Here is a 14,193-nt window from a genome sequence, read left to right as displayed (position 1 = left end):
AGTGTCCAACCCTGTACTAGTAAAGAGTACCTAACACTGTAAGTATGCATAGACAGTTGTGTTGATAAATCCGACTTTGAGAAGTTGAAAAAACAAAACAAAACAAAACTTCGATAGTGAGGTACATGGTCCCATGTAATCAAAGACATTTTTACATATTCCTGATGTGCAAACCTAGCTGATATCTTTAAGAGAAGAATAATTGTGACCTTAACAATTGCAACACTTTTTGTGACATAATTCAGCAACCTAACATATTTAAAAAGTCACACTGCGAAATTTAGTATTAATCCGATATTGGGGAAACTAATTTGTTACAGCAGCACAAGGGGCAGGATGAAAAGGTGAATTCGAGATTTAAAAAAAACAATAAAAAAAAAACCCACACAAACATAAAAACATTAAAAAAAACCCCCAAACAATAAAAATAGAAAAAATAAATTTTAGAAAAAATCATTTGATTCATAATAAGTAGGTTTGCAACTTTCTAGCTATATCCTACGTATTTGAGTTGGATGAGAATGGAGCCATTCTAAAAAGACGCAGACGTAATTTATTTTGAAGGGTTATACCGGAAACGGTACCACTTAACTAACGGGAGTCTCTGAATTCGGCTTTCAGTTACACCTTAGTGACTATCCTTCAGTTTTATTATTGAAATATCATAATCACTGGACTTGACTAAATCGGTGAGTTTAATGTAGTCGTGAAAAATAGATGTTATGATTAGAGAAGATTTTCTGCCTGGTTTAGCCGTCGTGTTAGCAAAAATAATAAACATTGGCTAGCTTTTCGATAGCCTAAGCTGTGCTATGTGACTAACATTATCAATAGTGCGAGCTTTAGTAGTGCCAGCATATACCCCCAAAATGTTAGGAAACTTTGTGTGCGACTTTGGTCATCTACATGTCTGCTAGGTATTTGCCATTAATCTAAAGGTGTAAATTACAAAGATACCGACATGCTGTTAGCTAAAGCTAGCTGTGCTGCTAAGAATACAAGTACAGCAGTGCTTCAAGGCTAACAGCAGTCTTTATAATACAAGCAGACATTTGAAGGACTGTTGTAAGTTCACCTTGCTGACTTCCCAGGCCCTATGCAAAGTGTTTAATGTTGTATTTTCTTTGGATTATGTCTGGTTAAGCTAAATGTAGTAACTTAAGTTTAGGAACAGCAGTGCATCTTTATGTAACCTTATGGAAACTAGCGACTTCCAGTGTTGACAATTTAATCTGGCTTATTGTAGACACTTTCAAAGGCCCTGACATGGGAAGTTTAGAACGCAAACTAATCCATGCTGTTAGCAGAAAAGGTCAGCAGTACTTTCAGAGATGTATAGATTGTGGTGTAGTAATAATTTATTAGTATCTACCTAACCAAATTAAAATGAAACTGTGACATTAACACAACTATATTTACAGCAAATATCAAATTATTTCAGATTTTAAAAAAAAATACAGCAACTTAAAATAATACAAGAGGTCTATATCACACCCTGCACACTGTAGAAAACGGATCATATGTTATTGAAATTATGTCAGGATATTTGTAAAGTTAGGGTCATGTTGATGTATTCACTGTGGTACTGTCCTCTATCTAAGGTTATAGAGTAACTTTAGATCCCATGTCTCTTATTGCAGAAAGCACAGCTATGTCCAGCTGTGTGCGGAGCTCCAGGGCTCTGTCCCCTGTTATGCTCCCCCGGCTGCGGCTGCTTCACCAGACGGGGTATAGATTGGTAGGCAGGGGTCTCTGGACTTCCCCTCGGTGTTTCACTGTAAGTGGAGACTCCCAGCTGCTTCCATTGCCTAGCCAGGCCCGGGTCGTCATCTGTGGTGGAGGTATTGTGGGAACATCAGTGGCCTACCACCTGGCTAGACTGGGCTGGACTGATATTGTACTACTTGAGCAGGGCAGGTGAGTTTTTCAGCTCAACATATTACAGATAAGCCATTGTGTTTGTTGGCTTAAAATTAGCATGAAGAGAGAGATGTTCTTTATGTTATTAACTCAGACCACTGATATTATATAAGAGTAGGGATAGCTTGAACATTAGGAGGTGATAATGAAAAGAAATATTAGATTTGATATTGTTGTGTTAATACTTTCTTGGCCATTATTATCCTAACCAGACTTGGTGCAGGAACAACAAGACTATGTGCTGGTATTGTCAGCGTGGCCAAGCCCATTTCCATCGAGTGTCAAATGGCTAACTACTCCAGTAGTCTTTACCAGCAGCTGGAGGAGGAGACGGGGGTAAAAACAGGTCAGATGATTTACAGAATTTGGTTTTTGTCATATTTAACTTAGCTTGGTGCTGTTTTATTCTTAGAAGAGTTTTCTGTTTTACCATTTTACTATTGGTGCCGATAGTTAACAGTTCCCACTTGCACATCACCACATATTTTTAAAAATGTTAATTATTAATTTAGATTATAGAACAGCTTGCAGTTGTATCTTCCCAGATTATAGCTTCTAAAGCACAAAACAGACAAGGGAGCAAATTGTGACAGCATACTGCCTTCTGTGTCAATGCATTTAGAAACATTTGCATGTAACACAACCAGATATTTTTTGTTGAAGTCCGAGATATCATTTGATGTGCACTGGCAATAAACAAGCTGCAAAGCTAGAATGATAATGATAGATTTCACCGACTGAGTCATATGTGGTGTGTGGTATGTGTTGCAGGTTGTGTGAAGACAGGGTCTTTGTGTCTGGCTCAAAATCAGGATCGCTTCATTTCTCTTAAGCGCCTCGCATCAAGGCTGAAGTAAGTCCTGTAGTTAGTATTTAGACCACAGCTATGTGGATTAAGCTGTAAAGCTCTACTAACTTTGTGAGGACAAGCTTTTGGGGACTCACAAGTTTTTGTTTGAAATAATAGTGCCAGCTGATTGTCCCTTTTCACCGATTAAAAAACATAAATGACTTTTGACCCTTTCACTTCATTCACAGGGTAATGGGGATCAATTGTAATATTATTAAACCTAAAGAGGTGGCCAAACTCCACCCCCTTGTTAACATTCATGACCTGGTAGGCGCACTCCACCTTCCTGAAGATGCTGTCGTGTCTCCACCAGATGTTAACCATGCCCTTGCCGTGGCTTCAGCTGGACAAGGTAACACAAACTTGCAGTTTTGTTTGGTAGACCATAAATCGTGTGTTCTGCTGTTGCTGGCCCACCCCATAATTGTAACCTCCTCTTTTGTCCTTCGTTTCCTCTTTTTCCCCCTTTCTTCTCCTTCAGGGGTTCAGATCCTGGAGCGAACCAGTGTTCAGCAGGTTCTGGTAGAGAAGGGATGTGTAACAGCTGTCGAGACTGACCGTGGTTCCATTAAGTGCGAATATTTTGTCAGCTGTGCTGGACAGGTAAATCGTTCTATTGGAGATGCATTAATAAGACTGAAACTATGAGAAATGGAATCTGTGACAAAAAAACCCCCTTTATAAACATTTTGGAATTACTTTTGTTTCTGTGGAAATTCAGTGTCATGCTTGGTCAAGAATATGTAAGCAGGACAGGCAGCAATTCTTTTTCTTCTTCTTCTTCTTCTTCTTAATAATAATAATAACAATAATAATTTAATTATTTTTTATAATCTTTTTTCCCTCTGTGAAAGTAGTTGAAGCAGTTGTTTCCTATGGTGACTATAAGTGTCTTGTTTCTAGTTGTTATAACAACACATTGTTCTAATTGTATTTGGTTCTCTGACTGTTTCTGCTCCAGTGGGCTTATGAGCTGGGCCAGGCTAGTGAGACGAAGGTGTCAGTTCCCCTCCATGGATGTGAACACTTCTACCTCCTCACCAAACCTCTCCAGGAGCCACTTCCACCCAACACACCAGGTCTCACATATTAAAAAGCCAGGAAGTAACCTTTGCAGTAGACACTATTGAAGTCCATTCAATTTGTGTAGCCAGCTGTATTAAAGAACATTCACTTCATGATTTTTTTTCTGTTTTTTGGCAAATTAATTAACTAATTGCATTTTATATCAGATCAACAATTATGTCTAGTCTTTTTTTTTTTAGTCCCATAGTAAAAAGAAAAAACTAGGGCACAGGCTGGACCTTTTTACTTAGCCAAATAATGTGCTTAGCAATATGCAATATGTTAATGCCTGCTGAAAGGCTAAAAACAAGTCCAGCCAGGCGATGTTTCTAACTGTGTGTCTCTTTGCTAGTGGTGATTGATATGGATGGCAGGATATATGCACGGCCATGGCAGGGAGGCCTTCTGTCAGGAGGCTTTGAGAAAAACCCCAAACCCATCTTCACTGAGGGTCGCAACCAGCTGGAGATCCAGAACATGCAGGAGGACTGGGATCACTTTGGTAAAAAAAAAAAGAAAAAGTATTAATATTGTATTTTTATTCATTAAAAGTTGTTGAAACATAACATAACTGAATAGGAAGGACACTTGATCAAGTCTCCTGTTATTAATGTAGCACAAAGGCAAGGTGTGTTTAGTTTTTCTTAGCTGTAAAGTAGCCACAGTTGTAGACTGCATCTTAAAATGTTGAAAATTATATATGAGGTTTACCTATCAAATAATGACACAAAATCAAACCTTTGTTGGTTTCATTTAACAGCTACAGAAGACTGAGCAAGCAAGCAAGACTGGGCATATCTGTTTTTATGCACCTCTGTTTAAGGCTACCTTAAATGATTTTGACCCACCTCTCTGTACACATGTAAAAATACACCTGTCTGTTGGCCTTGGCCTTAAACCAGTAATGTGAGATTTCTCATACCAGGCTGCCATAAAAACAAGAGTTTATTATAGCAGCACACATCATCATTTTCTCTTACAAGTGTAGGGGTTGAAAAGGTTGTTGAAAGAATCCATCACAATATATAATGTTAGAATGTACTGTATTTTATGAATGTATATTATATTAATGTATTGTAATAGATTGCAATATAGTAGAATTCAACTCTGATATTGTTAGAGCTGCAATTCATTTGATTATTTTGTTAATCCATTATTAAATTTTTAAAAATATGTCATCTTAATGGGCAAAAACACCTTGGTTATGGATTCTCGAATATATGAAGATTTGCTGCCTTCCTTTTTCTTATGTGATACTAACCTGGATATCTTTAGGTTTAGTTTTTTTTTTAATTTCCATTTTCAGCATTTGTTTTGGAATAACATGTTGGACTGTTGATGGAACAACATGGGTAAAGGCTGCAGCTGGAACCTTTAGACTCTTAGATGATTTATGGTGAGAGGTGGTTCAGGGTTTTTCAGTAATTGTACAACAATAGAGGTGGACAAAAGAACAAGAAGCAGCGCAGTAATATTTCTTGGTTATGGTGTGGTTGGTTGTTTAAGTTAATTTGAGTAAACTGTATTAAATTATCATCTGGATTTGCTACATTTTAGAGCACTTTTTGTTTTCTGCCTTCAGAGCCGATGCTCAGTGCCCTGCTGAGGAGAATGCCCAGCCTCGAGTCAGCTGAGATCCATCAGCTGGTCAACTGTCCGGAGTCCTTCACACCTGATATGCGCTGTCTGATGGGCGAGACCCCAGGTGTGTCTGGGTACTATGTGCTGGCAGGAATGAACTCCTCAGGCCTGGCCTTTGCTGGAGGGGCTGGAAAGTAAGAACGAATATAAGTGTATCTGTTAAGACTAGACGTAAGCATGTGATCAATATTGGGTCACCTGAAATAATTCAGCCATGGTTTATCAGTTGCAGCGATCAAGACTGTGTTGTGAATGTGTTTTTTTGCATTACAAAAAGGGATAAATGGCCTGTTGTGTGGTTTGGTATCCAGGTACCTGGCAGAGTGGATGACCTATGGCTACCCCACCGCCAATGTCTGGCCACTGGACATCAAACGCTTTGGCAACCTACAGAGCAGCCGAACCTTCCTGAGACACAGAGTGATGGAAGTCATGCGTGAGTAGTGAGCCCTGTTGGGTGTTTGGTTCATGCTTTTAAGTAGACAAAGGCTGTATAGTCATCTGAACCTTAGTGTACTGTTTAAATAATTAATTTCTGCTGTTGCTTTAGTTAAATTACTGTAAATCCTATAGGTGTTGGATGTTTATTATAATGTGTAGTATATTCTAATTCTTGCTCTGCTATCTCTCCTTCTAATATTTGTGTGTCCATGTTCAGCCCTGCTGTATGAGCTGAAGGTTCCCCGGTGGGACTTCCAGACCGGACGCCAGCTGAGGACCAGTCCTTTGTACGACCGCCTGGACACTCAGGGGGCTCGGTGGATGGAGAAACATGGCTTTGAAAGGCCCAAGTACTTTGTTCCTCCAGGAAAAGGTTTGTCCCAGTGAGAAGCAGTGGTACAAAAAATACTTTAGTCAAAGTCTTGGAGTGCAAATGATTTTGACGGATTTTAAGGCAGTTGTGTCTAATGAATTAAAGTACTTGGTTGAATTGGACTGTTTCTCTCTGTAGATCTGCTGTCCCTGGACCAGAGTAAGACTTTTTATAAGCCAGACTGGTTTGACATAGTTGGAGCAGAAGTGAAATGCTGCAAAGAGGCCGTCTGTGTCATCGACATGTCCTCCTTCACCAAATTTGAACTGACTGTGAGTCATGAATCACTTTGGAAAACTTATAATTAGAACGGGGTTACAGAGAGGGGAAAAACTGCTGCTGTGCTACCTACTGTTGTCTATGTGGTCATACCCGGTTAGCGTATGATATTTATCAGTGTTATGCATGTATGTTTGTGCTAGCTACTTGAAAAAATTGTTGTTTTTTTTCTTTTTAATTATGCAGGTATTTGTTAGCTGGGAAAAACCTGTGCAGTTACTCTTTCCTTTTTAAATAAATCAATTTTAATTAATGCATTTAGCTTTAAAAGTATTCAGGTTAAATCCTCTGCTCTGTCCTGATGGCTCAGTCAACAGGTGACCAAGCCTTGGAACTGCTGCAGCATCTCTGTGCCAATGACCTGGATGTTCCCGTTGGACACATTGTCCACACCGGCATGCTGAATGAGAGAGGTGGCTATGAGAACGACTGCAGTGTGGTCCGCCTCAGCAAGAACAGGTTTGAAACATCTGTGCAGTGGCACTGTAGATACGTAGTACATGACATATTTTTAAAATTGCTTACTTTCTCATTTGCTGTCCAGCTTCTTCATCATCTCTCCGACAGACCAGCAGGTCCACTGTTGGTCCTGGATAAAGAAGCACATGCCTAATGACCCACACCTCCACCTGGAGGATGTCAGCTGGAAGTACACTGGTACGCATGCAGCAACTGGGGTTTCTGCTCTGATATCGCCATCTAGTGCTCATATAACATTTAAAAGGAGAAACAATGCAAAAAGTCAAAACAATCCACTGTCGACTTGTAACCCAGTTATTTAAATAACCTTAAAAATCAGACACCAGAGGGATGAAGTCTGTGGAGGGATGGCATTAATTACATGTCTGAAAGTAGATCTTGTGTATTTTTAATGCAGTTATCTTAACTGTGTGAAATGTGAGCAACAGTTGTACCAGATTCTGTTTTTGCATGTGTAATAGAACATCAGATGTGGGCTTTGTTAACCAGAAAGTCTGTTAAGTGTTTACAACTCTTATTCTTCTCAGCTTTAAATCTGATTGGACCGCGAGCTATGGATGTTCTTGCTGAACTGTCATATGTTTCCATGACACCTGACCATTTCCCCTCCATGTTCTGTAAGGTAGGGAAGGCTAGATGCAGCAAAGCTGATGGCTTGTTATATTAAAGTACCTTTTCATCAGTCTGTCTCTTCACCCTGCCAAGAGGAGTAAACTGACCATATTTATGTGCATGTGTGTTTACAGGAGATGAGTGTGGGCTATGCCAACGGGATCAGAGTCATGAGCATGACTCACACTGGGGAACCAGGTTTCATGCTCTACATCCCCATTGAGGTGCAATCCTACACACACACAGATATTTAATAGATACCTCGTCACAGGATGGTTGATAAAGTAACAGCAACCCATGAGTATGTTACATGAGTTGTTATTAATTTGTTTTTAAAATTAAGCACACAACTCCCTGATATTCTTCCAAATTTAGTTTTTCTATAACGTGGGTTTTATCTTGAAATGTCAAAGATGGAAATAAGTATTGTTTTTCTATTGTTGTTTTCCAAAGTGTGGGTGACAACAAGTCATTTACAAAAAACAACACTTCTTGTTTATTTTTTAGGTTCACAGGAAATTAAGCATAGCCATGGGATAAAAAAAAAACCCATTATTCTACATTTTCTGACAATTTGATTGTGATCTTTAGGTGGTAGAAGTAAAAGAATAAACCTCAGACTGTGAGAAGATAGGAATGAATAATGAAAAACACAAAGAAACAAAAGGTTCAGCTTGTCCTTTTATGATGATCAGAGTTGTGGCTGAAGGTTTTGGTGGACCAGAGAAGATTTTCAAATTTCAAAATGGATGATTGCAGTGTAAAGTTCAGGAATGGCTGAAAGAGGAGTTTTTTATACTACAGCGATCATTTAAAAGCAGAAAAATGGTGTAAGGATGGATAAGACATTTATTACACAATTATACTGTCAAATTATGTCCAATTAAAATCCCAAGAGAATCAAAGTGTCCTTAGCTGCCTTGACTCAGTTGTTATAAAATACAAGTAACTTCACCGGACAAACTTCCAGAGGAAAATCCTAGAAAATATCCAGTTTCTTGTAGCAATGGTAGGGAAGAGTCACCAGGACTCTAGGACTTAAAATTGTGATAATTCAGTATCACACATGTGTTGTTGTGTTTTTATTGTTAGTGGTTAAAAGTGATTTTCTGTACATTTCAGTGTACAGGAAATGCCATATAGAGTATAAGACACCTGTTCCTCTGCTCTCCACAGTACGCACTGCATGTGTACAACGAGGTGATGTCAGTGGGTCAGAAGTACGGGATCCGTAACGCAGGGTACTACGCATTGCGAAGTCTACGCATAGAGAAATTCTTCGCCTTCTGGGGTCAGGACCTCGACGCCTTCACCACCCCGCTGGAGTGTGGACGAGAGTTCAGGGTCAAGTTTGACAAGGTCTGTTGACAGTTTTAAACATATAATATCTGATCCTACCCATAGTGGACACTTTGTTCTTCATTGTACATCGAACTGCCTCATCCTAATAGACTGATCAGTTAGTCAGCTACATTTTTACTTTGCCAACATGACAGAAATGCATAAGATGCTTTATTTGACTCTACTTATTAAGTTTCAAACTCTCCCTCTTTTGCTTTAAAATGGTTGAAAAATGAGAGATGAAGAGTAGAATAATTAAAGCACTCAACACCTTGGTGCAGTCTTTGTCATGATGCAGCAGGGAATTTGTCACCAGGCTGGACCTGCAGGGACAACAGGTGGCACTTTAAAGTAGCAGGTGTAAAGTTTACTGTCTGTCTCATTTTGAAAGGGTGGAACATCAGGTGAGCTGTCAGCTGCTTAGAGCAGTGTCAGCGCGGTGCTGATTAAAGGCATCTACAGTTTAACGCTGGTTTCACAGACTGTTTTAAGTTTTATAGTGTTGTTAACAAAAAGGTGGGTGACTTTAAAACATGGTGGTCTTATGCTACTCCAGCAGAGCTGCACATGGCAGGGCCATTATGTTGTTTACTCAAGCTGATCTTCACTAATTTAGTGAAGGTTCTTAGGGCCTAATTTCCTCTATTTATCTTCATCTTCTTCACACCCCCCTGCCTTTTTCTGTCCATCAGGACACAGATTTCATCGGCCGTGAGGCATTGCTTCAGCAGCGTCAGGACGGTGTGACACGACGGTTTGTCATGCTGGTTCTGGAGGACCATGACACCGAGCTCGACTTGTGGCCGTGGTGGGGTGAGCCCGTCTATCGTAATGGTCAACTAGCGGGGACGACCACCAGCAGCGCCTACAGCTACACCCTGGAGCGCCATGTTTGCCTGGGCTTTGTGTCTCCACCCCTTGGCCCTGAGGGGCTCCCCACACCCATCACTCCTGACTTCATCAACCGCGGGGACTACGAGGTGGACATTGCTGGTCAGCGCTATCCAGCCAAAGCCAAGCTCTACCCCTTCAGCTCCCTCTTCACCCAACAAAAGCGCCGCAAGGATGACATGGAGCTCAGCAACCTGCAGGGGAAGTGATGCAGAATAACGCAACTTTCCTGTGACACTCCTCCACCAAATCCACTCCTGCTCTTACCTTGCAGTGCCAACCTTTCTTTCCTTTTATATCTCCTAATGAGAGGGCTTTATGCACAATCACTCCTTGTAACTCTAATATTTAATCTCCTTGTTGCATCTCCCTCTTTCTAAGTGCAATATTTAATACGCTCCAGATGCTTTTGCTGCATTAAATACAAAGCTCTAGTCTCATCAAATTCTGCCGTTGTTTCTCAGCCCTGCCCAGCTTCACTCTTAAACACAGTCCACACAGTCTCATGGCTGACTGAGACACTCCCTGGTTAAGTGCCTTTGTTAAGGCAACATCAGCACAAGATGCTGAAGACTTTTTCCACTTTGTTCTCTGTAACCTATCCAGAACGGATTTGACCGACAATCTTCTCCAGTACTGTTGTAAACTTCCCACTCTGCAGATGGCTACAGTCCATGTAGTTGTTGACTCTATTGTCATTTTACAAACCATATATTTGCTGCTGTAAAGATATGAGTGATGTGATGTAAAGAGTGGCTTAATTCAGACACTTTACAACTTTGTCAGCACTACACCTGACGATGAAGGAAATGGTATTTTCCTGAATTGGGGAAAGCCCTGGGAAGCATAAAACATCCTGGGATAATCATTAGTCCTTTGCCCATTACTAAACTTCCACTCTTGTTAAAAGGATTCCCAGGATTTCCCAGAATTCCTTCATTTCCCTTGAAAGTGTTGTTATCATCAGTTGTGAGCTTATTTTGCGGTGTGTGGAACCTGTTGTAATGTACTTTCAATCTGTTATTTATGTTCTGTCGTTATGAAGCATTGTTGCACTTCTCGATGTTTATGCTTAGTTTTGTTGATGTTTTGCTGAATGTGTGGCTGGTGAGAGAAGCCAAGATGAGACAGGAACTCTGTGACTGGAGTCTACAATATCTCATATCTTACATTTGTGGTTTGACTTTTGCCTGGTTCAGAGTTTAGATGTTTGTGTAAAGAAACTGCAATTCAAAATAAATTGTATTTTTGTATAACTAGTGTGTACAAAATCTCTATTTTCAGTCATGCTTTTTAAAAATATGATTTATAATTAAATTGATCTCTAAATCTGACCTTCTGATTGAGACATAATTTCAGATGTTTTTCCAAAACCGTATTTCTTTCTTTCGTTACTCAGAACTATAAAGCACCGGGTCCAGGGCTAATAGGGATTTAGTTTGTCATTCAGTGATACTTCAGCTGTAGTGTTGATTGTAAAAAGGAAAGCAAAGCATTTATGGACTCACCTTTGGTACAGCATGGCATTCATTATGTAAATTATTGTCTCTTGTAGGGTAAAACAGAAAGCAAGGTAGGGTATGCTTTAGAGTGGGCCTAACTGGCAAGTCATTGCTGTATGAGCATCCAGCATCCTCTGTTTCTCAGTCAAAATTCCCATCTCTATTTTCAACAGCTTGGGGTTTTGAGCCTATGAGCAACAGCTCATAGGCTCAAAACTGTTAATCAACTGATGACATCATGGTGAATACAACCTTTTTAAACTTTTTATTCAGGCCCCTGTTCACTGGAACCAGCTCCCAGTTTGGATTCAGGAGACAGACAACCTCTCTACTCTACTTTAAAAAAAGCATATAGTCAGGGCTAGGTCAGGTGATGCCTTGAGGAAAAAGCTTCGAGGCAAATGTTATGATTTGGTGTCATAAATAAAAATGAATAGAATAAAAAATTTACACTGTTGTTTCTGGTATTCAGCAGAGCTAAAAATCCGAGGTCATGTAAGCGGAGCCCCGTAGAGACAAAATCCACTGCTGGACTCTAATTTTCCTTTCTTTCCTTTGTGTCACAAAATTACTTTAATCAAATTTTATTTGCAGCAGATATTATTAATATTTCATTTGCTTGAGGTCAGTAGAAAATGTGTGATAACCAGCATATATATCCCTAATTTTATTAATAGATTTGGTAGTGTCTTGTTTTTGGAAGATCAGCCATAATACACGATTTATTCATTTATGCTTTCTAAAATACATGCAGTGTAACATAGTTGGGGGCTCAGGCAGTACCTTCCAGTTTGGATACTGCAGCTACCCTCTTTATAAAAGAAAAATCTAAAAAGTCATGTTTTATCAGTTTGGTAACACCTCTAGCATGTATGAAATACCATGTGAAGGCAGATGAATAAAATATTTAGCTTGCAGATGGCATTTTAAGAGACCTCTAGGAGGAGTCTGTGTTAACAGCAGGACAATAAGTCTCAATTCTGTTCCACATTTTACAACATGGCTCCCATTGTGTTGTTTGAAATATGCAGCGATGAGGCTTTTAACCTGAGGCAGAGCGGAAGACTGTTGGTAAAAGCCTACTTTTCTTCATCCATCTATTTTCTTAAATACGTACCCAATTCAGGGTCACCAGGGGTCAGAGGTGGCATAACAGGCAGGAAGCTAAACGTTATAATAGTTGTTCTTTTAATGAAATACAATATTTGTAGGTCAAAAGCATCAGATTAGTCTTCGTGTATCTACTTTTATTTGTGATACTGTATTTTTTTTCATCACCACTGTATCACTGAGGCCCCTTTGAAGCATTTAGACTGAAAACCCACAAACACATGACCCTGTTAGTCATTTCATCTGTTGCAATCTATTTTTGTCGAAACCGTGCACTGACTATATGTGCACTTATATGGTAAAACTGACTAAGTAAGTTAAAAACATTTGCACTTAATTAAGGGAGCTTGTTAAGGTGTAAAAAATTTTCTGGGGGTGTCTCAAATGTTAAAAATATCCAGAAAGGTTAAAAGAAAATCTTGAAGAGATGTTGAAACACAGACACTCAATAAAATTGATGGTACTTGGTATATACTTGCTTCCATTTCAACATTTCCCCACTCAGGATTGATCTTTCAAGTCAATATCTTGGCTTTTGCAGAGACTACACTGATGTGCAATACTGTGCAAAAGTCTCAAGCTACCCCACGCATACATTTCACTTTCAGTTCGCCAGAATTTTGTAATTTTTAAAGTGGTCTTGAGCAGCACTTCTCCAGGCGTTCTGAAAGTCTCTAAAGAATTTTCTTTGAACATTGGCTGCCTTTTCATTCATTTTAAGTCCAGTCCTTGTATTTGAACATTTTCAGATCAATTTTTTTTATTTTGTTAAGGCACCTAACACTGACCTATGAATAATTCAAGCATAAAAAGGCACCTAATTCAAGGGTGAACCAGTGTTCTATCCATGCATAACTCAGAAAAAGAAATAATTTTAAATTGCATAGGGACTTTGTTGCTAGCAGCTTGTTGCAAAAACATAATTTGTTCCCATTTATTTATCAAAATCTACAAAAAAAAAATGCCAAAGATTATTTAACAGGAGAAAAAAATAATATTTGTACTTTAAGGGGAACTGGAGTAAAGATGAAGTGGGAGGAGTTAAAAATACTATGTAGAGCAAATGAACAGATCTGAAAGTGAATCCCTTAAGAAATATGACAAAGTTCAGCAAAGACCTGACGCAGGACCAAAGACGTGTATCGGGCCTCGAATTGATCCATCTACTGTTCGCTGAAGCCTCATCATGATCTCAGTGAAAGCGTGGATGTTACAGAGCCATTCTTAAGGAAATAGAAACAGATACAAAAAGGCAGAGGTATGCCAAATTACACAAGAACTGGACTGGCAGCAGGTCTTATGGAGTGACCAAAATAAATTTGAAATTTTTGGTTCAAATCACTGTCAGCATGTATGCAGAAAGCTACGGTCAGATTTCTATCCAGCATTTAAGGCATCTGGAAAGCATCTGACTGGCAATGGCTCCAGTTTTGCAGAATGACAATGACCTCAAACACACTGCCAATGCAATAAAAGCCATACATGCATGGAAAAAACACAGTGGAGAACTATTGAGTCATGGACTGGCCTCCTGGAGCCTGGGTCTCAACACTGTTCAAGCAATGTGGGATCATCTTTACAGAGAAGGAAACAAAAGTCAGCCATCAACAAAGGAAGAATGTTGGGTGTCCTTCAAGAAGCCTGGGAAACTGTTCCTGACGGCTCCTTAAAGAAATGACAAGGTTGGC

At 39.5% G+C, this 14,193-nt stretch overlaps 1 protein-coding gene across 1 annotated transcript; it reads left to right on the top strand.

The window, feature by feature from the left end:
- The first annotated feature begins 541 nt into the window (after positions 1 to 541).
- On the top strand, positions 542 to 11,149 carry pdpr (pyruvate dehydrogenase phosphatase regulatory subunit). The gene is made up of 18 exons (XM_003437695.5): positions 542 to 689; positions 1,641 to 1,917; positions 2,133 to 2,266; positions 2,692 to 2,773; positions 2,959 to 3,122; positions 3,252 to 3,373; positions 3,732 to 3,849; positions 4,188 to 4,337; positions 5,418 to 5,610; positions 5,788 to 5,912; positions 6,135 to 6,290; positions 6,429 to 6,562; positions 6,880 to 7,028; positions 7,114 to 7,226; positions 7,577 to 7,671; positions 7,796 to 7,885; positions 8,838 to 9,020; positions 9,695 to 11,149. Exons 2-18 carry the CDS (start codon positions 1,652 to 1,654, stop codon positions 10,100 to 10,102), a joined length of 2,682 nt encoding a protein of 893 aa, XP_003437743.2. The 5' UTR covers positions 542 to 689; positions 1,641 to 1,651; the 3' UTR covers positions 10,103 to 11,149.
- Positions 11,150 to 14,193: the final 3,044 nt, after the last annotated feature.

The sequence above is a fragment of the Oreochromis niloticus genome, linkage group LG1, assembly GCF_001858045.2.
Source record: "Oreochromis niloticus isolate F11D_XX linkage group LG1, O_niloticus_UMD_NMBU, whole genome shotgun sequence".
NCBI classification, from domain to species: domain Eukaryota; kingdom Metazoa; phylum Chordata; class Actinopteri; order Cichliformes; family Cichlidae; genus Oreochromis; species Oreochromis niloticus.
The sequence above is the reverse complement of the archived record's forward strand: the minus strand, read 5'-3'. Positions and strand labels throughout refer to the sequence as shown.